At 43.9% G+C, this 27,727-nt stretch overlaps 1 protein-coding gene across 1 annotated transcript in view; it reads left to right on the forward strand.

The window, feature by feature from the left end:
- Nucleotides 1-27,727, forward strand: part of PEX3 (peroxisomal biogenesis factor 3) — a 137,158-nt gene that overhangs the window by 94,220 nt on the left and 15,211 nt on the right. The window contains exons 9-10 of the mRNA XM_069235121.1: nucleotides 8,545-8,615; nucleotides 10,670-10,792. Coding sequence (XP_069091222.1) covers nucleotides 8,545-8,615; nucleotides 10,670-10,792 — 194 coding nt within the window. The remainder of the gene's footprint in view (nucleotides 1-8,544; nucleotides 8,616-10,669; nucleotides 10,793-27,727) is intronic.

Raw genomic sequence — 27,727 nt, forward strand, 5'->3', positions numbered from 1 at the left:
ACCCATCTCTTACAAGTTGATTTTGTACCGTGCGCTCCTCGACTATCTTCGTGCTCAGTCACAGGAATTCTGTAACCTAAAAGATGACCATGACAAGAGAGCCTCTCCTTTGATGCCGAAAAAGCTTTCAATTAAGTTGTAGGAAGAATTGCTCTCTATATGGTGCACTAAAAAGACATACACTGTGCAGAGAGTCCAGTGGATCCCCAATTGGTTTGCTGAGGCAAAAGTTGACAGGGATAATGCTGTATTTTGTGGTATAATATAGTGTATAGTGTGGGCGAGCAGTTAGGCTTATCAGAGGTAATGCTAAGCATTTGTTGTACTCAGAGGCAATACATGAGACACACTCAAAGAATAAATCCGAGAACAATTTAGAAAAATAACAGTTCTTTTTATATATGTTTCAAACCTAAGAACTTCGTAGTCAGGTAAGCACTTTATCAAGCATAAATACTTTTCAGTTTCAAAAATCAACAATTCTCAGAGTTCTTCCGTGTTAACCTATGGAGGAAAACAATGTTCTGCAAACACAGAGTTAACAATGACTTAAAATTCCAGTCTCAGGGAGTTAAGGTAACTACTGAGCAGTTATCAGAATCACACCAGCAGGTCATTCCAGGCAGCACTGGGGCGGCCGGTTTCAGGGGTGCAGTAAGGCTACGGGTGCCCAATGGTTTCCTATGGGAATTTGGTCCTCGCAAAGACAGGCTGCAGGCTCTGGCTAGGAAGCCAGTCGGGGACAACAAACAGGTAGGTTGTAGACTTGGGGTGCTCAGGGACGTAGGTGCACCTTTGGTCCTTTTCTCCAGGGGCTACAGATGGGGAGTGTCCTTAGGCGTCAGGTTTTTTCTTCCAGGAGCAGTCCGAGTCAGGGGTCCTGCATGTTAAGACTGCAGTTGGGGAGGTTGAGGTTGGGGAGTCCAGCAGGGTGGGGGACCCAGGATGGACTCGAGCTCAGGGGAGCCTGGGGTGGTTGTTAGCACAAGTGACCCACCTCAGAAGGGTTAAGTGTTGATGGGTGCAGTGGTTGCTGGAGGCGTCTGGTTTTCTCTCACCACGACTGCAGGAGAGGGGGCTTGCTTGCAAGGACTGCAGGTGACTTGGGGGAGTCCAAGATGGGTGAGACCACACTGAACTTGGACTCTTGACAGCTGAGGAACCACTGGTTGGCTTTACCTCGGGTCGTCAACGTCTGGTACAGAGGTCACTTCAGTTGTCGGGTCTGTGCTGCCCTGGAGCCTGCAGAGTCCTTTCTTGAGACTGTCGCAGAGCAGATCCTCTGCTCACAGGAGTCTTGAGTCTTTATTGGAAGGAAGGAGGTACTCCTGGGTTTCTTGGAGACTCAGCTGCAGGACTAGTCCATCTTTTTGGGCAGAGTCAGTCAGGGTCAGCAGGCAGGTTGGAGGGGCTGGTTCCAAGTTTGCTGCTTCTTCTTTTCCTCTTCTGCAGGTGCTACTCTTCTTTGGCCTTTGCTTCTTATGTCATCAGGATCTGAGTTCTAGGGTTCAGGGGTGTGACCTAATTTCTCAATTTAGGGGTGTTACAGGGAGTGCCAGGTGGTAGCCAGTCGGCTGACCGCCTTTAGGGTGACTACACCCTTCTTATGACCACTTCCGGTGGGAAGTGGGCATAACCTTAACCCTAGTATCCTAATTCCTTCCAAACAAGATGGGGGTATTTAAAAAGTAGTGTCCACTTCAGTTCGTCCACCTTAGGAGTAGGACTGGCATGAAGTGGGCACACCTCCTTATCTGACCAATTTTCACACCTGTTCTGCTGCCAAAAATGGGGTCAGGAGAGTGCGGGTCATATCCTCCATCTGGAGTGACCTGGGTTGCATTTGAAGCTCCCCACCCTGGAATGTCCATCCTGCCTCAGTGAGGTGCTAATACCTCCACCCAGTGCAGGATTTTGCCTGTGGCCCTCAAGAGCGCTGACTCTCACCTTGGGGAACCAGAAACCTGTGCAAGTTGGCTGAACTAGTCAGGACCAGTCAGTCAGCACACTAGTAGCTGCTAGTTATTCAGGGGGCACCTCTAAGGTACCCTCTGGGTGTGATTATTAATAAATCCCTCACTGGCATCAGTGAGGGTTTATTAATCTGAGATATTTGATACCAAACATCTCTATATTCAGAAAAGCCATCATGTAGCTGGGGAACTCGAAGTGACCAGTGCCCAGCACATGCATTTAAAATGGCTTTTCTGGTCACTTACTATGTCTGAGAATTGACAAAGACAAAGCAGGGGCATATCTGCATGCCCTCGCATGTGATATAATGCACCCTGCCTTAGGGCTGTAAGTCCTCCTAGAGGGGTGACTTACATATATTACATGTTGTGTTTTCAATTTTGGAAGCACCTTATCACGCAGCCTGCAATGGCAGTCTGTATAGGGTTGGTGCTGGGTCCTTCAGAGTGGCACAAGTTGTCCTGCAGTTCTGAGGGGTCCTCTTCAGTGCCCATGCCCTAGATACCAGGGGTACTATTTACTAGGGACTTATAGGGGGCTGAAGGGCCTGGTCACTTGGGAATCAAGTGACTAGGTGTCTTGTTTTAGGTAGGGGCACTGGCATTGAGGACCTGGTTAGCATGAACCCAGTGTGCGTCTGTCAAAGTTGCATCTAAAAAAACAGGCAAAAAGGGAGGGGGGGTTTACTCTAACCAGAACCCAGCTCCATGCGCAAGTGGAATGGGGCTACTTATTTCACACGATGGAGCAGATTGGCTTCAGTCAAAACTTTCTACGGTGACAAAAGGAATATACCACAACACCTCTTCATCTGGCAGCCCTGGTGGCTTTACTTCGAAGCATTTTCAGGTACAGTGCGGATACCCACAAGGGCTGACCCTTTTTCTCTATACTGTTCCTTGCATCCCTGGAGCCATTGGTGATTGCTATTCAAACCAGTGCTAGCATTGGGGGTATACCGGCTTCTGCAGGGGACATTAAGGCATTCTACTAGATAGACAATATCCTTTTGACTCTGTCCCATCCTACGGAGTCATCCTTTACCCTGGAGACACAGCTTAACACATCAAATGCAAGCCCCTGACAACTGGGAAGGCATCACTGTGACGTCTCCCTTTTAAATGGTTATGTATCAAGTTAAAATATGAGGATGTATGTTAATCCGGGGCTAATCGGAGTGTATACAAGATATGATTTTGATAATACTGCATCAGTCATGCACAGACTCAAACAGAAATTTCATAAACGGCCCATCTGAATATATCTCTGTTGGGGGAATGGTCCAAGTTATCAAACGGAACACCATACTGAAGTTCCACTGTGTGTTCAACACATTGCCCCCCCTAATACCCCAATCCATTTGTAAAGACATAACATGATTCCTCTCTCGATTTATGTGAGGAAAGGACAAACTGAGACTAAAGGTATTCAGATTATATGCAGATGCTGATAAGGAAGGGGCACTCTTGTATATCATGACCACCCGGAGAGCCACACCCCAATAGGTTGTAATTGAATGGAACCTCTTGAACACTGGGGAAGGCCCCGCCGCCTGCTACACCTCACAAGTCACATCCCCGAATCACGCATTTCGTCACACACTCTCAACATGCATAGAAGAGGGCTCATAAACGTCTGAGAAGCACTGGTCAACTTCACTTCAAAGCACTGTTATATTGTAACGCCGACATCACAATTAAAGGGAAAAGATTTACTGGTCCCTCTGAAAAGCAGAGAAGACAATATACTGATAGCATCCTTACTCATGGCACTCTGAAACCATTTGCTGATTTACAGTGCCAATATGGTATCCCCAATACATAAAAGTGAGGCAAATTCAACTGACCACACACACCCTGTCAGGCAAGTTGGGGGTGGGACACCGATTGTATTAAAGCATTTCCGCCACCACCCACTACTTGTACACTTGGAAAGATTTTGGAGAGGGGATCATGTCGGGGTCATACACTATGCTGATTAATCCCCTATAAAACTATCCTCTTTGCTGTGGATTTGGTGGGAGGCACCCCAACTACTTGGAAAGACTTTGGGGAAGGAGAGGGATCCTGCCACCAATTCTGTATAGAAATATCCTCTTCGCTCCGGATTTGGTGGAAGACACAACTGCTTACAGATTTCAAGAGGACACATGGGACATTTGTATCCGTCTACGATAAGGGACTCAGAGAATCTCGACTGAAATAAATAATTTCTTCAAAAATCGTCATGGCTGGCACTGGTCACCAGCAAAACTGTACAGGGCCAGACTTAGTACTGTTCCACGTTGCTGGAAGTGTAGAGAAGCCGCCAGTGACAATTTTCATGATCTGTAGGAATGCAGATTACTAAATGGTTTATGGCGTTAAATATGTGATTACTTGAAAGCTGAGCTCCAAGCGACAGAATGCTAACCTCCCTTGTGGGATTACTGCAGGACACCTAGGAGTGGCCTACTCTGATGGCGCGTCAGCCGATGGCTGTCCACTGCATTACTCATTGTTAAACTTGGCATACTGCATCACTGGAAAACCTGCACAATCTTGACGTTTCATTCTGGTTGTAAAACGTATGAAATGGCGACATTTGAAAGACTGATTTTCAAACCTGACAATAAGCTGCAGACGTTTGAGGCTATTTGGGGACGGCTTTGTTTGTTTCCTGTAATGTATTCTTTTCTTGTGGTTGTAGTTCAGTTGATGCTTATATTCTTGTGACCCATTATACCCTTTGCAAATGGTGGACTCCGGGATTCCAGTGAAGGGTGTATACCCGGGTACTCCCTCCATGTGCAGAGGAACTTTCCGTTGTTTCTGTGTTGTTCATGGTGTGGAATGTTCATTATTGTGGTTAAGACCTACTAGAGGTCTAGCAGTTGCGGCTCGCTGTGCTTACAAGGGGCGGCCGGGGGGAACAGCTCGGGGGGGAGGGGGAGTGGGAGGGGTTAAAATTGAATTAACTGTTTTTTGTTTGTTTTTTTAAATACAATTTTTAAAAAACTTACCTGAACTGCTGCTGCGCCGCTCCTGTTTCTCCCGTCACTGCAGGCACAGGCTCCCGGCCTGACCTGCGGCCAATCCCGACGCTGCTCAGAACATCGGGAGCCCTGCAACACAGTGCTGGGCTAGAGAGAGCACACTGCGCGTGTGTGTTTAACCGGCCCTACACAGCCGGCCAAACACACATGCGCTCTGAGGGGTGTGCACAGTGCACTCCCCCACTGCTCATCACCTCCAGTGCCCCGCCCCTTTCACAACAAAAGGATAATATACACAGTTTATTATCCTTTTGTTGTGAAAGGTTTTGCAGCTTCTGCTGCAGACAGGGGGGCAAAGCTCCTCCTCCCTAACAGTGGAGCCACCACTGGCTACTAGTAGCACTAAAGCTACCCATAAGTAGCTCTCCTGTGTGTAGCCCAGCCTACAAAAACTGAAAAGCTTATATTTAAAACAAACATGTAAACTTGTCTGATGTGGTCAGTATGAAAAAGCTAATAATTTTCATAGCTCTGGATGATTTCAGCAAAATAAGTAGCTTTTACTACAAAAAAGGTTGGAGACCCAGCGTTAAAATACAGATCTGTAAACCTGAGTATTTCTTCCTTTGTGATTTTGATTGGAAATCCAATAAAGAAAGATGTTTAAAAACAATGACTGGCTTTACATGTCAGCTACTCACTACTTTTAAATGACACACTGCAGTCATGGCTCAGTGGAGAGTTATTGCAGCTAAAAAGGCTGCATGCATTCAAAATGACATCTTTCCTAAAAACTCTATTCCACTTCCAGAGACATCCGCTCTTGGTTTCTGACATTCTGCGTTTGAAGACTCAAAGACTGTTAAACTGTTTTATTTGAGCAACTAAGCAGCCAAGGACAGAGATACTTGTCTTGGTTCTGGCCCCAAAGGTGGAGTCTTGAGTCTTCCTTAATTAGTAAAATACTACCAAGCTGCACGGCTGCAGTGTATGTTGAGTGAGGAAAGTCTGAATCTGAAAAGCAGTGGTGCTTCACAAGTTTTTGCAAGCACTCAAGTATGGAAAGCACCTTTGCTTTAGAATAAATGTTGTGACTGTTGCATCTACTTGTCCGCAGTCACTGGGGCAACCCTAGCAGTATTGGACATGCTAACCAAAGATATTAACCTGTTCAAGTTCCCTTATCCTTTCTGCCAGTCATAGGCAGTGCAGCGTCACTCCAGTGGTGGTTGATGACACATACCCCATGTGGAGAATGGGAAGCACTGGTATGGTGGGAGGGCTATTCAAGGAAGAGGGAACTACATATTTTCAAACACTAAAAAACAAAGTTTGCCCCCTTCGAAAGAGAGAACAATAAACACTGAAGTATGGCAGTGGACAGTTCACTTCTCTGTTCAGTCCCATTGTTTTAGACATCTTACACTTTTTTAACCGCTGGCTACATACAGAAAAAGGTGGGGAACAACTGTCTCTAAAATCTTCAAAATATTGCTAAATAACTCACCAAAACCAGTAAATCCTCGGAGCATCCAAATCGAGAGGTGGTGTTTGGTTCTGAATTCACAGGAAAAGATTGGGATGCCATATTAATTAGAACATGCCCTAGAGCCCATAACTTGACACCTAGAGAAGCACTGCCCACACTTGTGCTGCACTGGTATCATACCATGTAGGTAGGATGTGCAGTGGGAAAAGATCACTTTTACGCACATTTGCTGGCATTGTCAAACTCCAGATTTCCTGGTCGAGTTTTCTAGATGCTAAATTCTCAATGTTTAAAACCAAATTCTCAGCATGTACTGTCTAGGCCTGCCAGAGTTTCCCACTATACTCACTTATGAGGAAAACATTTCCCTAATGCCTTTTTCAGGTAGGGAAACCTACTTTATTGGTCAGAAGACCACAATGTCTGTGATTGCTTTTAAATAAAGCAATCCTTTTTGTGTGGCTTGTTTTCCTTAAAGTAAAACTGGATGAGTTTAAAAAAATAAAAAATAAATCTTTTTTTTTTTGTTCACTTGGACCACTGTCTACTCCCAAAAGAAGAAAAAGTATTTTGTTAAGGAAAGGGGTCCCATTCACATTTGCGAATGGGTTGCCTGTACATTTTGTGTAGTCAGTAAAATCTACATTTTTTGCAGACGGATTACAGTCTTAGAACATTAATACATGCCATAAGAAATTGAAATCCGAATCTGTCTTGCCCTAAACAATACCCTTCCACGTACCGATGTGGTATGGTTTCCTAAACTTATTTAACTCTTTGAAAATCCTTATCAGAATCTTAATACCGGCTTAGTACATTTGAAAAAGGGTCTTAGTGCTCACAGAAGCTATGATTTACCAAATTAGAGGGTTTACGAAAGCTAAAACCCTTTGTACATATGGCCCAGAAACAGTTATTTATAGAGCGCTACCCGTGACTGATGGGAGGGAGAAGGGGTGTGGCAGTTGGAAGTTGCTTAATTGAAAGTGTTACTGATCTAAGTGGAGGACCACTTGATCTTCTCTTCGCCTCAGTACTTCCACTGATGCTGTATTAAGCAGCAGTGCCCCTTCCGAGCTCTTTGACATTCTGATTGTGCCTCTCCCACTTTGCACTGTCAGTATGAAGCAGAGAGGCAGTGGGCCAGGAGACCAGCCCCGGACAGTTGCATATCGTACCTGCCAATGTGTTGGAAAGGGCTGGCGTCTTGGTACCCTGTTCTCTACCTCACAGCCGTCTGGGCTTTCCTTCATCTTGCAGTCATTGAGGAAAACAAGCGGAGGGAAAGGGCTTTCTTGACTATTAGGGGGTCAGGAGATTGGAAAACTGGACTGGGCTACTACCTGTGCCTTTTGACTGTATATCTCCAGTCGCCTTACTACTAGTGTACTTGTTCCTGTCCGTTGGCCCTGTTGTAGTTGCCGGACCGCTAATGTACCAATAGGGTTTAGGGTCGTTCAGTAGTTTTTTTGTTGTTTTTTTTGGCTTGAAATATTAATACGTTTTAAAAGCTGGAATAAATATTCACGTGTTACCATAAAAACAAATGCATATTTTTCTCTTTTTATATGTTTTTTTATTGCGGACTTGTGTTGTTGGGCACACATTGACAAAGCATGATCGTGAGACGCCCTCGTTAATTTATACTGTAAATTTGCAATTATATGTGAATCAACTGTACCACGTAATCGTGCTGCTGTTTGTTTGGGTTCAAAATCTAGAAATAAGGTCTATTTGTGAAGTGTGGTGTAAATGTAAGCTCATATTTCCCTGGTAAGTTTGCCCTCCTTTTTACCTGTGACTAGTAAAAACGAAAGTCTTTGAGAATACTTTATTGTGAAATCTGTGTCCCTATGAATAATTAACATTTTTTGTTAAATTGTAATTATTGTTTGATTTCTGAGAGTCGTTTGCTTTAAGGTTTGTAGTTAACATTACTACACTGTGCAGTCTTTTGCAGCTGTACTCCGCCATAGGCATTCTATAGTTGTGGCTTCTTTACACTTGGAAACACCCAGACTCGGTGGTCTTTATATATGAAAACCACAAAGTATTTATTTGCATTGTAATTATGTACCAATCACCTGGCATACCTTTTGTTTTATAGGCATCTGGACTAACGGAAAAAGATTTTACTACAATAAAACTGATAAATGAGACCCGGGACATGTTGGAAAGGTATGACAAGCACTTGCAAAACACAATATTCGAATACACCCATTTGGGAGTGTAGCTATACGTTTAAATTCCTACCCCAACTCACCTTACGCTCACATTCCACAGTCCAGTGATTCAAACATGTCCCTGTGATCAGACCTTTCACAGACGGATCAACTTTAATTAATTTGCTATTTGTTCTTATATCTATTGCTTGAGTACTCATAAAACCACAAAATACTGGTTTGCCTGATACGGTTGTACTTTTAGCGACATAAAATGTTTTGTCTGGCTCTTCAAATTATGGATATATGGACCCTGAATATGCCTCTAGAAATACTTTCGTAGCCCTGAAATGATATCGCTCTAGCCCGTCTTGCACCCAATACTATCAACTCCAAATAACTTAATTTGCCTCCAAGATAGAGTAAATAATGGGCCAGAAACACTGATTGTCACCAACACATTTTGTCAGACTGTCCTTTGCACATCAAAATATTTTGTCTCTACAGAACTTTTGTATCCCTAACACAAAGTACCAGATGACTTATGAAGCCCCACCTCTCTTACCTGGCAGAGAAATAAATAGGCGCAATCTCTTTTGCATTCCCTTGAATAAATGCAAAAATCTGTCTAGGGTTAATTTATCCCCCTGTAAACCATGTTTCCTGCCACTGCTTCCTGCAGCTTCCACATTCCACACAAAACTAAAATAGTTGGTCTCATACCCTACCGTTGTTAAGATCTGCCAACATCTCACAGAGGTGTGAACTCTTCAGGTTACCTCTTAGGCTATCCGTCTCTCTTCGTCTGAAATCTCCTGTTAACCAGAGTACTTTGGGTCAGGAGATGGTCTTCTATGGTGTGTGACATCCTTTTCCCTTTTATCATCTGAAACCTGTCACCCTCTCTCCATCTCCCTCTCTGTATTCCACCTTTTCTATGCTTCTCTTCCGCCTCTGTCTATCCCCCCTCCCATACTCATGTTCAGACGTTGTCCTCGTAGCATTTACTGCAGAACCCCAAGTACATCTGCTGTTGGTATTTTAGTACTGCAGAATGACAGGAGGTCAGCGATTTTCCTTCACTGTTCCCTGCATCCTGGTCCATGGACTATCTGCATTAGCAGAGATAAGCAAGATTAAATATTTTTTAAGATCATAATTGCAAGGGCTGCGCCGCATGAGGTTGCATTTGGCTGGGAATACGATTAAGAAGGGCTAACTGCTTAGTCGGTCATTATTGCTATTAGAACATAATCAAATTTTATAACTAATAAAAAATCTTCTTCTATTAAGCACTTGCTATTAGGAAGTTGCAAAGAGTAGGAAAACTCCGATGCTCTAAAAAAAAATAAAAAATAATGCTAATTGGAAGTAAAAATGCAGACTACCGAGAGCTTCTTCTTAAATGCTGCGCCCTCCACGAGTTATACAGCCTAAGGTGCCCCCTCTGATTTTACCTAACCTCAAGAGCTATGTGACATATCTTTTGCATGCCTTTCATAAGATCAGTTGTGTATCTTCTGAAAGTTGTGCTCTGCTGCATGTTGAGGCCTAACCAACTAAGGTGCTTGATAACAATTCCCAGACCTTCTGCAAATGTATCTGAGCTGGTTACATGCCCTCCCTGAAGAAGTCCTCCATAATACTTTTATGTGACACGTGGCATGTCCCCAGTCGTTGGAGCTAGAGTCTTGGTAGAGTCTCCTATTGTAACAATTGTGGTGAAAAGATCGGTATTATATTCCTTATGTCCCTCTCCACCACTAAACTTTAAAGTATTTGTGTTGGACTTAAGTGTGGTTTGGCTATGGAAAATTGAATCTCTGGGTCAAGGATTGAGTAAGAATTTAACTGAGTCCAAAAGAGGGGACTAAATGTTTTTTTAGCCTTAAATGTAAAAGTCGATCATTATTTTTTTGCATGGACTAACAATCATACTGTATGGAATGCAAAGAGGAAAAATAGGATTATGTAGTGAAGAACAGGAGTTTAGGTGTTCGAATACATGTTGCTTGCAAATTCAGTAAATTTCAAACACAAATACGTCGCTGATCCTCCCTTTTTCTACAGTCCAGATTTCAGCATGGTTTTGAATACTTGTATAAACAGAGGATTCAGCCGCCTTCTAGACAACGTGGCAGAGTTCTTCAGGCCAACTGAACAGGACTTCAGTCAGAAGAGCTGTATGAATAGGTAAATTCTTCTTTGAGAACTGCGTTCTTAATACATTTTGCAACTATTTCTATAATTATAAAGTGCCTGGCTACATAGTTTTTTTCCATTTTACGCAATAGCTGACGTTCTGTTCATGAATACTACTTTAATGTTTGTGTTTTCTTGCATGTTATGAATTCTTTTTTTGCATCGTCCTGCTATTGGCATTCCCTTTTTTTTTGTTATTCAGTCGTCCCAATTCCTTTCAATACTGTTGATCGCATTTTTGGTCACTGCTGTTACATGTATGAATAAATGTCCATTTATTATTATATAGCATCAGGCATATTACCTTGCAGCTTCTTCAAGGTGCACTGTTGCAATACCAACTCAAATCATAAGTATAAGACAAGTCAAGTAATGAAGGGAAGGTGATCACTGAAAAAAGCGGAGGTTTGCTAGCAGACATATAATGTGGTTTCAGTGCAGTAGAACTAGGAGGTCCTATGTCTTGTGTTACTCTGTTGCTCTTACATGTGAACAGTTCTCTGTTTAGCCTTAATATTGAAAAGAGAGAGTGTAAGAAGTACCTCGGGAAGAGCAGACTCTGAGCTGGTAACTTAGTCATTTATCAATCAATCAGCGACATTTATAAAGTGCAACTTATCACCCATGGGGTCTCAAGGCACCCTAGCAGGAGACGCGGGTCACTCGAAGAGCCAGGTCTTGAGGTCCTTCCTAAACTGAGCCAGGGATGTGGGTGGACTGCCTGAGGTGGATAGGCATTGTGTTTCAGGTCTGTGCGGCGAGGTAGGAGAAGGATCTTCCTCCAACCATGTTCTTCTGGATCCTTGAGGTGGTAGCGACGGCCAGTTGCGCTGAGCGGAGTTGCCTGGAGGGGGTGTAAAAGGAGAGGCGGTGGTTGAGGTAGGCAGGACCAACGTTGTGGAGGGCCTTGTATGCGTGGGTCAGTAGTTTGAAAGTGATGCGTTTGTTGACGGGGAGCCAGTGTAGGACTCTCAGGTGGGCGGAGATGTGGCGGGGATGTCCAGGATCAGTCTGGCTGTGGCGTTCTGAATTCTCTAGGGTCTTGCTTGTAGTTTTTTTATTTTTTATTCCAGCATGGAGTGTGTTGCTGTAGTCGAGGTTGCTGCTGGCGAGTGCCTGGGTTACTGTTCTACTTGTGTCAAAGGGGATCCACTTGAAGATCTTCCAGAGCAGGCGAAGGGTCTGGAAGCATTAAGAGGAGACGACGTTGACTTGGTGGGTCATGGACAATGATGTGTCAAGGATGATGCCAAGACGTGGTCGGTCGCAAATGGAGAAGTGCTGATGCAACTAGGCCACAAGGAGTCGTCCCAGCAGAAGTGGCGGGCCACAGGATGAGGCTCTCTGTCTTGTCAGAGTTCAACTTGAGGCAGCTGTCCTTCATTCAGCCGGCAATAGCCTTCATTCCGTTGTGAAAGTTATTTTTGGCAGTTGATGGTTCGTAGGTGAGAAAGAGGATGAGCTGTGTGCCGTTGGCGTATGATACAATTTTGAGCCCGTATTGCCTGACGATCCCAGCGAGCGGGGCCATGTAGATGTTAAAGAGGGTGGGACTCTGGGAAACTTCGCAAGTGCTTTCAATCGGCTTCGAGGTGAAAGGTGGGAGCCTGACTCTGTGTTCGGCCAGTGAGGAAGGAGCGGAGGGCATTCCAGGGTGTTGTCGCGGATGCTGGGGTCGTGCATTCTGGTGCACAGGGAGGTGTGGGAGACTGTGTCGAAGGTGGCGGAGACGTGGAGGAGGATGAGGGCAGCTGTCTCACTGTGGTCCAGTGGGTGCGGATGTCATCTGTGGCTGCTAGGAGTGTGGTTGCTCCTGAATCCAGATTGGGAGGGGTCGAGAATGTGGTTGAATTCTATGAACTCAGTTAGCTGGGTGTTGATCGCTTTTTCGATGACCGTGGCTGAAAAAGGAAGGAGTGACATAGGTTAGGGGGGTGATCCTGTGCTTGCAAATCCTTCATAGATGTCCTGGATTTTCTGGTGAAAGGAGGCGAGGCTGTCGCAGAGGTCTTGGGAGAAAGGAATGTCCGTGGTGTCCATGTTGGGATTTGTGAATTCCTTTTCTATGGTGAAAAGTTTGTTCCTGTTGTGTGCTTTGGTGTTGAGCCTCTCCAGAACGGCTGATTACCTGGTTGATCTGATGAGCTGGTTTTGAGATCTGACGGCATCTTTGAGGGCCTTGTGGTCTGTAGCGCTCTTACTACTTCTCCACTTTCTCTCAAGTCGTCTGTATTTGCTAGTGGATTCCTGGAGGTTGGGGGGAACAAGCTGGGTCTCCTAGGGTGATGATTGCCTGGGGGTTTCCTTAGGGGGGGCTAGAGTGTTGGGGCAGTCGGCGATCCATTGGTGGAGGATGTGCGCGAAGATGTTGGTGTCCACGGTGGTGAGGAGTGGCGGATCGCGGTGGTGATCTGGGCTTCTGTGACCTTGGTCCAGTTCCTGCATAGGGGTGGTGGGCTTGGTGTAGTTCGACCATCTTGATGAAGGAGAATTGGGCGCAGTGGTGGTCGTTCCAATGGAGTTCGGAGGTGTGTGAGCAGGAGATGTGGTTTCCGGCGCAGAAGCCTGGGTCGAGGGTGTGACTTGCTGAGTGAATGGGGATGTTTACCAGTTACTTAAGTTAGAGTGTGGCGAGGTTCCCTGTGATGGTGGCCTTGTTTGGGTCCCTGGGGTTGTCGAGGTGAAAGTTGAGGTAGCCGAGGAGTATGTAGTCCGTTGAGGTGAGGGCACTGGGCAATAAAGTCCACCAGTTCTTTGCTGAAGGGTGGGTGGGCTACCAGGGGGGAGGGGGGGTCTGTAAATGAGTGTTTCACAGAGGGTGGTGTGTGGATTAGTCTGGATCTGAAAGGTGAAGTTGTTCGGCGATGGGGTCTACAGGGAGTGCAGAATTATTAGGCAAATGAGTATTTTGACCACATCATCCTCTTTATGCATGTTGTCTTACTCCAAGCTGTATAGGCTCGAAAGCCTACTACCAATTAAGCATATTAGGTGATGTGCATCTCTGTAATGAGAAGGGGTGTGGTCTAATGACATCAACACCCTATATCAGGTGTGCATAATTATTAGGCAACTTCCTTTCCTTTGGCAAAATGGGTCAAAAGAAGGACTTGACAGGCTCAGAAAAGTCAAAAATAGTGAGATATCTTGCAGAGGGATGCAGCACTCTTAAAATTGCAAAGCTTCTGAAGCGTGATCATCGAACAATCAAGCGTTTCATTCAAAATAGTCAACAGGGTCGCAAGAAGCGTGTGGAAAAACCAAGGCGCAAAATAACTGCCCATGAACTGAGAAAAGTCAAGCGTGCAGCTGCCACGATGCCACTTGCCACCAGTTTGGCCATATTTCAGAGCTGCAACATCACTGGGGTGCCCAAAAGCACAAGGTGTGCAATACTCAGAGACATGGCCAAGGTAAGAAAGGCTGAAAGACGACCACCACTGAACAAGACACACAAGCTGAAACGTCAAGACTGGGCCAAGAAATATCTAAAGACTGATTTTTCTAAGGTTTTATGGACTGATGAAATGAGAGTGAGTCTTGATGGGCCAGATGGATGGGCCCGTGGCTGGATTGGTAAAGGGCAGAGAGCTCCAGTCCGACTCAGACGCCAGCAAGGTGGAGGTGGAGTACTGGTTTGGGCTGGTATCATCAAAGATGAGCTTGTGGGGCCTTTTCGGGTTGAGGATGGAGTCAAGCTCAACTCCCAGTCCTACTGCCAGTTCCTGGAAGACACCTTCTTCAAGCAGTGGTACAGGAAGAAGTCTGCATCCTTCAAGAAAAACATGATTTTCATGCAGGACAATGCTCCATCACACGCGTCCAAGTACTCCACAGCGTGGCTGGCAAGAAAGGGTATAAAAGAAGGAAATCTAATGACATGGCCTCCTTGTTCACCTGATCTGAACCCCATTGAGAACCTGTGGTCCATCATCAAATGTGAGATTTACAAGGAGGGAAAACAGTACACCTCTCTGAACAGTGTCTGGGAGGCTGTGGTTGCTGCTGCACGCAATGTTGATGGTGAACAGATCAAAACACTGACAGAATCCATGGATGGCAGGCTTTTGAGTGTCCTTGCAAAGAAAGGTGGCTATATTGGTCACTGATTTGTTTTTGTTTTGTTTTTGAATGTCAGAAATGTATATTTGTGAATGTTGAGATGTTATATTGGTTTCACTGGTAATGATAAATAATTGAATTGGGTATATATTTTTTTTTGTTAAGTTGCCTAATAATTATGCACAGTGATAGTCACCTGCACACACAGATATCCCCCTAACATAGCTAAAACTAAAAACAAACTAAAAACTACTTCCAAAAATATTCAGTTTTGATATTAATGAGTTTTTTGGGTTCATTGAGAACATGGTTGTTGTTCAATAATAAAATTAATCCTCAAAAATACAACTTGCCTAATAATTCTGCACTCCCTGTGGATACCGACACTGGTTGTGAGTTGGAGTGAATTTTTTTTTTTTTTTTTCTGTGGATGATGGTGACACCTTCTCCAGGTTGGTTGTCGTGATCTTGATGTATGAGCTTGTAGCCGTTGGGGATGGGTATGGCGATAGCGATGTCCGGAGCTGAGGAAGTGGTGATCCAGGTCTCTGTGAAGAAGGCGACATTGGGGGCGATGGAGTTGAGGAAGTCCCAAACTTCTATTCCATGTTTGACGAGGGAGCGAGTGTTGTAGTATACACCAGAGGGGAGGTTTAGGGTGCGAGGGCAGGTGAAAGTGCAGTTGTGGCAGAAGAACAGGCGTTGGGGGAGGTGCGGCGACAGGCAGCTGAGGCTCCAGTGTTGAGGATGTGCACGGTCCTGGCATGGAATCTGCGGGTGGAGGATGGACTAGGGTCCGTGGTGCTGGGTGCGGTCCAGGTGCAGATGGCCTTGCCTTTGGTGTGACCATCATTAAGAAAGGGAGGGGTCGCTCAGCGGGAGGGTGGGAAACACAGTGCTGGGACAGGAGCGGGGAAGCAGGGGAGACTCTGGGAAAACAGAGAAAGGAGGAAAAGAGGAGAAAAGGAGAAAAGAACAGAGGAAAAGCAACAGAGCAAAAGGGCACAGAAAAGGCAGAAGGCAGCAGAGCGAGGGACAGAAAGCAATCACTAGACCACCAGGGATAAGGCGCAGACGGGAGCCTGTGGGTGGAAAGGGCCTCAAACACAACAAGCCAGGCAGGCTCAGAAGGTGAAAGGCAGCAGCAACAGGTGGAGTTGCGTGGGGGAACAAGGCTAACGCTGACCAGAGGTCATATGTCAATGTCCAAAAGAGGCTGTGAAGTCTCATGCAGCAGCTCTGGTCACTTCTAGAGCTCTTATGAGGCAGTGGAGGAGATAGTAGTTTGTGAATGGATTGATCTAGCAACACTTTTTTTTTTTTTTTTTTTACCTCCAAATCTATGTGTAGGTTACTCTATAAATTACCTCTCTGCTTGTCAGGCACCCCGTTGGGAGCATGGAGCATAGACCCAGTGCAGATGGGTATACTTGGAAACAGCTGTCCATATTTTAAAACAGCAGAGTCTGGATGTATGAGCCATAGAGGATAGAGGGCACTATTTAGAGAGATGGTAAATGCCCTCTTTGTCTTAAAAAGAACACTCCTGAAACAGTGTTGTCTGCAAAATTATAATCGTGAACCATGAAACAATATATGGTGATCAGTAACTCTTCAAAAACTAACACTTACTGATTTGCATTTCTGTCCACTCATGATGATGGTGTTCTCAGTCACCTACGGATTGCAATTCACAGTTTTCAAACTTAAATAAATATAGGTACGAAGATATAGAGATAGATAGATATAATAATAATAAAGCTGAAGCCATGCCGGTCTTTTCAGAAAGAAAGAAATGCCTGGAACACTTCCAGCACTGGCTGCACCTACGAGGGTGAAACACTTTTATATTTTTCTCTGCTGAAGAAAGGATTGACCTAGAAACACGTGTCCAGAGATGATTTTATCACCTAAGGCCTGGAATAATGAAACTGCTTAAAGAATTCACTGTGAGTTGCTGGCTTTGCTTTTTCTTCCCGTTTATATAACCTGTTGGGAGTGCGCTTTCACATGAGGACAACTTCGTTTTTGATAATTAACCGGCCTGTCCAGCCGGGAAAGCAGCACCACTGCACATCGTAGCAGGTCTGTGTGACTAAAAATGGATTGTCACACAAGAGCAATCAGGTTGGGATATTCACAGCAAATCTGACAATTTTCCTTTGGATTCGCCTACGACGGTTTTGCACTTTGGTTCATTATTTTGTTTTGGCTCCAGCAAACCCCCTTGGGGCAAAATGAAAAAATTGCAGGACTACCACAACCAGCATGCACTGTTACTCACTTGAGAGGCCCACTGGGGCGGACTGGTATTTAAAGAGACTAATCAGGTGCCTGTAATTAGACAAGCTGAAGCCATGCCGGTCTTTTCAGAAAGAAAGAAATGCCTGGAACACTTCCAGCACTGGCTGCACCTACGAGGGTGAAACACTTTTATATTTTTCTCTGCTGAAGAAAGGATTGACCTAGAAACACGTGTCCAGAGATGATTTTATCACCTAAGGCCTGGAATAATGAAACTGCTTAAAGAATTCACTGTGAGTTGCTGGCTTTGCTTTTTCTTCCCGTTTATATAACCTGTTGGGAGTGCGCTTTCACATGAGGACAACTTCGTTTTTGATATATATATATATATATATATATATATATATGTTCGATGGCATGTGTAGCTGCAGATACACATGCTGTGCACATCCCGCCATCTGGTGTTGGGCTCGGAGTGTTACAAGTTGTTTTTCTTCGAAGAAGTCTTTTCGAGTCACGAGACCGAGGGACTCCTCCCATTTCGACTCCATTGCGCATGGGCGTCGACTCCATCTTAGATTGTTTTTTTTCCGCCATCGGGTTCGGACGTGTTCCTTTTCGCTCCGTGTTTTGGTTCGGAAAGTTAGTTAGAATCTCGGAAAAAACGTCGGTATTGTTTGCGTTCGGTATCGGGTTAGTTACAACAGATCGACACCGAATTTTGAAGAGCTCCGGTGGCCCTTTGGGGTTTTTTCGATCCCCCGTCGGGGCCTGGTCGGCCCGGCCACGTGTGACTTAAAGGCTGATGGAACGGACCCCATTCCGCTTCTGTCCAAAATGCCATAATAAGTATCCGTATACGGATCAGCATCTGGTCTGTAACTTGTGCTTGTCCCCAGAGCACAAGGAAGATACTTGTGAGGCCTATCGAGCGTTTCGGTCCAGAAAGATGTTAAGAGACCGAAGAGCCAGAAGACTGCAGATGGCGTCGACGCCGACAGGACAAGAGCGTTTCGAGGAGGAAGAGGAAGCTTTCTCTATCCAAGAGTCGGACTCGGAAGAGCTCAAGGCCGAAGAAATGCCAAAAACCGTGAGTAAGACGTCGAAACATAAGACTCACGAGAAATCAACAAAAGCCCAGGGGACGCCACCGCCAACAGGCCATGGCTTAACCCCAAAAATAGGTGACCGATCCAAGGCACAACGAAAAAGGGCACGCTGGTGTCGAAGTCATCCGACTCCGGTCGAGATACCACCACACAGCAATCTCGGACCCGAGACATCGGCTCAGAGAAATTTCGGCACCGTGACAGCGGCACCGAACAAATTCGGCACCGAAACACCACCACGCCGAAAATTACAAAGGTTTCTTCGGAGCCTAAAAAGACGTCCGAAAAAGTTTCGGTTCCGAAACATCCAGCCTCGGAGCCGAAAACAGGTTCCTATACAGAGGAACAAGGATTGTCCTCCCAAATGCTAAAACATAGATTCGGAGAGGAACTTCAAGCAGTAGAGCCAGACTATACTCAAAGGAGGCTCCACATTCAACAAGACACAGGGAAGATAACCACTCTTCCCCCAATTAAAATAAAAAGAAAACTTGCCTTTCAAGAAAAGGACAAGGAGCCACAGGCAAAGGTGGCAAGGAAAACAACTCCACCACCATCAGTGCACACATCACCAGTAGCAACTCCTCCACTGATGCACTCCCCGACTCATACTACCATGAGTCAAGATGATCCCGATGCATGGGACCTTTACAATGCTCCAGTATCGGACAACAGCCCAGACTCGTACCCTGCCAGGCCGTCCCCACCTGAGGACAGTACATCTTACACACAGGTGATCGCAAGGGCAGCTGCTTTCCATAACGTCACCTTGCATTCCGAACCAATTGAGGATGACTTTTTGTTTAACACGCTATCCTCCACTCATAGCCAATACCAAAGACTACCTATGCTCCCAGGAATGCTAAAACATTCAAAACAAATCTTTCAGGATCCTGTTAAAGGCCAAGCCATAACTCCAAGGGTGGAGAAAAAGTACAAGCCACCGCCAACAGATCCAGTTTATATTACAACGCAGTTAACACCAGACCCAGTAGTTGTCGGGGCAGTTCGTAAGAGAGCAAACTCTCATACCTCGGGGGACGCACCACCTCCAGACAAAGAGAGTCGCAAATTTGATGCTGCGGGCAAAAGGGTTGCAGCACAAGCAGCAAACCAATGGCGCATTGCCAATTCACAAGCACTTTTGGCAAGATATGATAGAGCTCACTGGGATGAGATGCAACATTTGATGGAACACTTACCCAAGGAGTTCCAAAAAAGAGCACAACAAGTGGTGGAAGAAGGACAAAGTATCTCTAATAATCAGATACGGTCTTCAATGGATGCAGCAGATACGGCTGCAAGGACAGTAAATACTGCAATAACAATAAGAAGGCACGCATGGCTGCGCACGTCAGGGTTCAAGCCGGAAATTCAACAAGCCGTGCTAAATATGCCATTTAATGAACAGCAGTTGTTTGGGCCGGAAGTCGACACTGCTATTGATAAACTCAAGAAAGACACTGATACAGCAAAAGCCATGGGCGCACTCTACTCCCCGCAAAGCAGAGGCACATTTCGCAAAACACCTTTTAGGGGAGGGTTTCGAGGACAACCTACAGAAACCACAACATCACAAACAAGGCCCACTTACCAAAGCCAATATCAGCGGGGAAGTTTTCGGGGGCAATATAGAGGGGGACAATTCCAAAAAAATAGAGGAAAATTCCAAAGCCCCAAAAGTCCTCAAAATAAGCAATGACTTACAAGTCACACATCCCCATCACATAACACCTGTGGGGGGAAGACTAAGCCAATTTTACAAACATTGGGAGGAGATAACAACAGATACTTGGGTACTAGCAATTATCCAGCATGGTTATTGCATAGAATTTCTCGAATTCCCTCCAACAGTCCCACCGAAAACACACAGTATGTCAAAACAACATATAAATCTTCTAGGATTAGAAGTTCAAGCATTGCTCCAAAAGGAGGCAATAGAATTAGTACCAAAACAAGAACTAAACACAGGAGTTTACTCACTGTACTTTCTGATACCCAAAAAAGACAAAAGTCTAAGACCTATACTAGATCTCAGAATATTAAATACATACATCAAATCAGACCACTTTCACATGGTTACATTACAAGAAGTAATCCCACTGCTCAAACAACAAGACTACATGACAACACTGGATCTAAAGGATGCATATTTCCATATACCAATACATCCTTCACACAGAAAGTACCTAAGGTTTGTATTCCAAGGGATACATTACCAATTCAAAGTGTTGCCATTCGGAATAACAACTGCGGCAAGAGTTTTTACAAAATGTCTAGCAGTAGTAGCTGCACATATCAGAAGGCAGCAAATACATGTGTTCCCGTACCTAGACGATTGGTTAATCAAAACCAACACGCAAATACAGTGTTCACAACACACAAATTATGTCATAGAAACCCTACACAAACTAGGTTTCTCAATCAATTACTCAAAGTCACACCTTCTGCCGTGTCAAACACAGCAATACCTAGGAGCAACAATCAACACAGTAAAAGGAATTGCCACTCCAAGTCCACAAAGAGTCCAACCATTTCACAATGTAATACAAGCCATGTATCCAAACCAAAAGATACAGGTCAAATTAGTAATGAAACTCCTAGGCATGATGTCCTCATGCATACCCATTGTCCCAAATGCAAGGTTGCACATGCGGCCCTTACAACAGTGCCTAGCATCACAGTGGTCACAGGCACAGGGTCAACTTCTAGATCTGGTGTTGATAGACCGCCAAACATACATCTCGCTTCAATGGTGGAACAGTATAAATTTAAACCAAGGGCGGCCTTTTCAAGACCCAGTGCCACAATACGTAATAACGACCGATGCATCCATGACAGGGTGGGGAGCACACCTCAATCAGCACAGCATCCAAGGACAATGGGACATTCAGCAAAGACAGTTTTAGATAAATCACTTAGAACTGTTAGCGGTGTTTCTAGCGCTGAAAGCATTTCAACCCATAATAACCCACAAATAAACTCTTGTCAAATCAGACAACATGACAACAATGTATTACCTAAACAAACAGGGAGGAACACACTCAACACAGTTGTGTCTCCTGACACAAAAAATATGGCATTGGGAGATTCACAACCACATTCGCCTAATAGCACAATTTATTCCAGGGATTCAGAATCAGTTAGCAGACAATCTCTCTCGGGATCACCAACAGATGCACGAATGGGAAATTCACCCCCAAATACTGAACACTTACTTCAGAATGTGGGGAACGCCACAAATAGATCTATTTGCAACAAAAGAAAACTCAAAATGCCAAAACTTCGCATCCAGGTACGCACAACATCAGTCTCAGGGCAATGCACTATGGATGAACTGGTCAGGGATATTTGCGTACGCTTTTCCCCCTCTCCCACTTCTTCCATATTTAGTAAACAAGTTGAGTCAAAACAAACTCAAACTCATACTAATAGCACCAACATGGGCAAGGCAACCTTGGTACACAACACTACTAGACCTTTCAGTAGTACCTCATGTCAAACTACCAAACAGACCAGATCTGTTAACACAACACAAACAACAGATCAGACATCCAAATCCAGCATCGCTTTATCTAGCAATTTGGCTCCTGAAATCCTAGAATTCGGGCACTTAGACCTCACACAGGAATGTATGGAGGTCATAAAACAAGCTAGAAAACCTACCACTAGACACTGCTATGCAAATAAGTGGAAAAGATTTGTTTATTACTGCCATAATAATCAAATTCAACCTTTACACGCATCTGCAAAAGATATAGTAGGATACTTACTATATTTGCAAAAATCAAAACTAGCTTTCTCTTCCATTAAAATACATCTTACGGCAATTTCAGCTTACCTGCAAATTACGCACTCAACTTCATTATTTAGGATACCAGTCATAAAAGTGTTTATGGAAGGCCCAAAGAGAATTATACCACCAAGAACACCACCAGTTCCTTCATGGAACCTCAACATTGTCTTAACACGACTCATGGGTCCACCTTTTGAGCCCATGCACTCTTGTGAAATGCAATACTTAACGTGGAAAGTTGCATTCTTAATTGCCATCACATCTCTAAGAAGAGTGAGTGAAATTCAAGCATTTACCATACAAGAATCATTTATTCAAATACACAAAAATAAAGTTGTTCTATGGACAAATCCTACATTTTTACCAAAAGTAATCTCACCGTTCCACTTGAATCAAACGGTAGAATTACCAGTGTTCTTCCCACAGCCAGATTCTGTAGCTGAAAGAGCACTACATACATTAGACATCAAAAGAGCACTAATGTACTACATTGACAGAACAAAACTAATTTGAAAGACAAAACAACTATTTATTGCCTTTCAAAAACCTCATACAGGAAATCCAATTTCAAAACAAGGCATTGCTAGATGGATAGTTAAGTGCATTCAAACCTGCTATCTTAAAGCTAAAAGAGAACTGCCTATTACACCAAAGGCACACTCAACCAGAAAGAAAGGTGCGACCATGGCCTTTCTAGGAAATATTCCAATGAACGAAATATGTAAGGCAGCAACATGGTCTACGCCTCATACATTTACCAAGCACTACTGTGTAGATGTGTTAACTGCACAACAGGCAACAGTAGGTCAAGCTGTACTAAGAACATTAATGCAAACTACTTCCACTCCTACAGGCTGAACCACCGCTTTTGGGGAGATAACTGCTTACTAGTCTATGCACAGCATGTGTATCTGCAGCTACACATGCCATCGAACGGAAAATGTCACTTACCCACTGTACATCTGTTCGTGGCATTAGTCGCTGCAGATTCACATGCGCCCACCCGCCTCCCCGGGAGCCTGTAGCCGTTTAGAAGTAGATCTTAAACATTTGTACATTTGTAAATATATTACTTTAAACTTCATTATGTACATACGCATTCACTCCATTGCATGGGCACTATTACTAGCATACACAACTCCTACCTCACCCTCTGCGGGGAAAACAATCTAAGATGGAGTCGACGCCCATGCGCAATGGAGTCAAAATGGGAGGAGTCCCTCGGTCTCGTGACTCGAAAAGACTTCTTCGAAGAAAAACAACTTGTAACACTCCGAGCCCAACACCAGATGGCGGGATGTGCACAGCATGTGAATCTGCAGCGACTAATGCCACGAACAGATGTACACTGGGTAAGTGACATTTTCCATATATATATATATATATATATATATATATATATATATATATATATATATATATATATATTTCTGAGTGTTCTTTCTACTTACACATTCCTCTCCTGGTGAACAATCCCAGGTGTCGGACTGGCTCCGGAAAACATCAAGCTACTATGCCGCCAGTAGAGGGTGCTGAACTCGACACGGATCTGGAGCTTCAAACTCTGAAGAGTTTTACTCACACAAGTTTAAAAAAAGCAGTATCATCTCACCTCCAAAGAAATCAGGTTTTAAACCCTGAAAGGATTGTGAGGGGCAGAATCCCTGCATACTGTTGTACGAAACTGTTGGGGACATTTTTAACTGGTAATTTTTTAACTTTACTATGCTTTTAATTTTGGAGGCATGGTAGTGCGACCACGCAGAATCCCTGCATACCGTTGTACGAACCTGATTTGGGCATTTTAAACTGGCAATTTTTAACTTTATTGAGCTTTTAATTTTGGAGGCATCCATCGCACTATGCACTCTAAAGACTATTTAAGATTGCATGTTAGAGCGACTGTGCAGCTCGCGCTAAATGCAAGCCCGGAATGCACTATGCACTAGAACCCCTAGCTGTTTCGAGGCACACTTCTACTCTAAGGTAGCCATGTTAGGCCTTAATATTCCAGGTAGGCGATTGGCCTGTAGTCTTTAGACCCTGAAGTAAACTCAAACCATTTTGTTGCAATGGTGGCCCTAATACCTTGACTAGATAGGTCCCGTTACATTAAGCACTCGGAATTTTCTGAGCAGAAAGTCTACTTTTTGAGTTGTTTTTTAATAAATGCTCGGTCACTTGTCAAACATAAATATTAATATTTTGAGTTATTAGACTCTCACAAACCTCAATTGGTATTCTTAACTGAAACATGGTTAAAAAATACTTCTAATCCAGATGTTGTATCAGCACTGCTGTCAGGCTACGCCATTAGTAGACATGATAGGCAAAGTAACCCTGGTGGCGGCCTTGCAATAGCTCATCACTACTTGCTGAGTATCATGCGATCCTTTCATCATTTTGAATTGTGTAGATGTTTAGATGTAAGATTACAGACCATTATACCTTCGTGGACTTATGATTTATAGACCCTCTAAACCTGTGGCCACTTTTTTAGATTATATATGTAATCATGTTAGTGTACAAAACCCTAATTACACTATACTAGAGGATTTTGATTTCCATTTGAAAGATTTGAATGACAAAGATGCTGCTTTGTTGGCAGAATCTGTATGTTGCTTTGAACTGAATCAAAGAGTAAAGTTTGCCACACATAAAATTGGTCACACCCTTGATGGTATCTTCTCAAATGATCACAGCCTCAGTTGTGAGGTTATACTGCCTTTGATCTGGTCCGACCATATGTCAGTCCAATTTAACTTCAATATTTCAACATTGTTGCAAGATACTAAAACCCTAGCGCAGAGTAAAACTATTTGTCTATGGAATAAGATAAACAAAAAGCCCTGGTAGAGAGCCTTGATCAGACTAAACCTGACTTTGGCAATTAATCTAATGCAGCAGCCACTGGTTACCATGAATGGTTGAAGTCTGAAAACAAGCACCAGAAAAAAATAGTTAAATCTTATAGGAAACAGCCATCTCCCTCATGGTTTTCCCCAGCAAAATGCTGTAGACTCGAGAGAGCCTGGAGATGCGATTATAGTGAGGTAGGCAGAGACAATGAATGAAAGGCCATTGATGAATGTAAAAAAACTAATATTGGAGGAAAAGACCAAATTCTTTGCAGATAAAATCGAATTGGCCTTGAACTCCTCAAGAGAACTTTTTAAAGTAGTTAGATCTCTGTCAAGTCCAATCCCCGCTCCAGCTGCCCCACCAGTCAGGTATTTTGATATAGACTGGATGATTTTTTTTTAAAACAGTTGAAACGATGTGTAGAGAATTTGATTCCACCCGCTCTGTAGCTAATCCAGTTTAAGTGTCCTTGAATTTAGATTGCGGGAAAGCTGTGTTACATGACTTCCCACTACTGAGCATCGACCAAACTACTGAGCTTACTGATCAAGTAAAATCTGGTGCACCTTCCAAGCCCTGCCCTCCTAAGATAGTGCAGGTCGTTGCAGGTCAAAGCCTTGCACCAGTCCTGATAACCCTGCTGAACATTACTATAGTTGCAGGCACTTTTCCGGCCACCTGGAAAAAGGTCTCAATTCTACCTTTGTTAAAAAAAAAAAAAATAGCCGTTGCTGGACCCAATGAGGAGAAAAACTTTCGCCCAATCTCACAGCAGCTTCTTCCTTTCTCAGCTAAGTTACTCGAAAAACACCTCAATGCTAGTCTATCTGGACATTTGGAAGAGAATAACTTTCTGGAGAATGCACAGTATGGTTTTAAAAATGGTTTCAGTACTGAGACAGATTTGATTGCTTATTAAGCTTTTTAACATTTATGTAGCATCGATCTACTCTTATGGTTTTGCTACAGGGCCTATGCTGATGATACCCAGATCGTGGTCCCAATCCCTGGTAAGGTAGAGGGAGTTGTAGATCGATTCAATAAATGTATGAACACCATCGTCAATTGGATGATTGCCAATTGTTTGAAATTAAATTCAGAAAAAAACAGAGATTCTATTTTTTTAAAAGGACTCCTCCTTTTGGGGTCACGCATGGTGACCACAAGCCTTGGGCTCCCCTCCACAGCCCATCCCCAAAATAAGAAACCTTGGAGTAATTTTCGATGCCGATCTATCCTTTAAAGAGCAAGTTAACAAATTGACATAATTTTGTTTTCTACTGCTTAGGTCCCTAAAGAAGGTGTTGCCTTTTATTCCTTTCCAACTCCAAAAATCAGTAGTCATTGCTCTGATTTTATCAAGGATTGATTATTGTAATGCCCTCTATATGGGCATCTGACAATCGGTACTCAAAAAGCTCCAGAAGCTGTAGAATGCAGCTGGTCCCCTCCTAAAGAAACGTTCTAATTATAAGTTGGTGTCATATGTTCTACTGGAACGCCACAGGCTTCTCACTCTTTAGAAATTAAATTTGTTCATGTCTGTTATGGATCCCCACTGTATCTGTTTATGGTGCTTGGGAATATGCCTTGGGATTCTTCAACAGGTGAGGAATCCGCAGGAATATAAGTTTACACGAGAAAGATTGTTACCGCAGGTAAGTAACTTTTTCATATTGAATATGATATATATTTATATTTATATATATATATATATATATATATATATATATATATATATATATATATATATATATATATATATATATATATATATATATGGAGAGAGAGAAATATAATTACAAAACTATATGATTAAAGAAGCTTGTGAAAAAATTATGATTGAGAAAAAAACTAAACGGCTTTGAAGTTAGCCAGTAATGGTTCTCATTACCACTGCCGCCACTAAACTGAAACAATCATGGATTTTGGTTGTGTTGGGACAGAAAAATTCTCTGCATGATAATGGAGGTACACTTCTGCCCTGAGTGCCCAACTGTACTGTTGTCTAGATCCGTAATGCAGATTTTTGTTGTTGTAGGCAAATACAGGTGTCATGCGTGTGCACCATGATGTAGGCCTATCTCACAGATTGCGGCCTTGTTGGACTGGCAGTTGCACCCAAAGCACTGCCCTCATAGTGGTGAAAGGCTACCACCTTCCCCCAGGAGTTCAGCAGTACAAGCACGGTGGTGGCAGGATACTGTGTAGTGATTAGAAGGCATGAACAGGTCCATTTTAGCCTGTCATTGTAGTGAGGCCTGCAGGCTAACTCACCTTTTTTGAAGTTCTGCTGCTTTGTGCTTAACTCACCTTTTCACCAACATCAGTTAGAAAAACAAGTGGTGCGCAGTGCAGGAGTAATCACTCTGCATTGGTTGTAAGAGTGCCAGGAAGGGTACAGTATTGGTATAGTGGTGTGCATGTATTTGGGTGTATGTATACCTGTGAGGAGAACATTACATAAGAGATATATTGCTGCACAGTGCATTATGTGCACCTGCCAGAAATACAATACATGAAAGGTGTAGTGCAGAGCTTGCTCAGTCAATGTGTGTGATGGCGCTGGGTGTGTTTGCAAGTGTCACACCGTGGCACAATAAAGTAAGGCTACATCACTGAGCAAAGGGCACAGAGTGAATGTGTGTTCTCAATGTATTTGTGCCTGGGGTGAAAAAATAAATGGAGGTAACAGTACTGGACACTGTGTGTGCTATGTGCGTACACTGAGTCTAAGTGTGAATGTAATGATACATTACATGGAAGACCCGGGGTTCCATTTTGGGAAAACCAGGCCTGCCTGTTGACATGAGGCGGTATAGGAATCCCCAGACAGATTTGTGTATCGCTGCA

This window comes from Pleurodeles waltl, chromosome 5 (genome assembly GCF_031143425.1).
Source record: "Pleurodeles waltl isolate 20211129_DDA chromosome 5, aPleWal1.hap1.20221129, whole genome shotgun sequence".
NCBI classification, from domain to species: Eukaryota; Metazoa; Chordata; class Amphibia; order Caudata; family Salamandridae; genus Pleurodeles; species Pleurodeles waltl.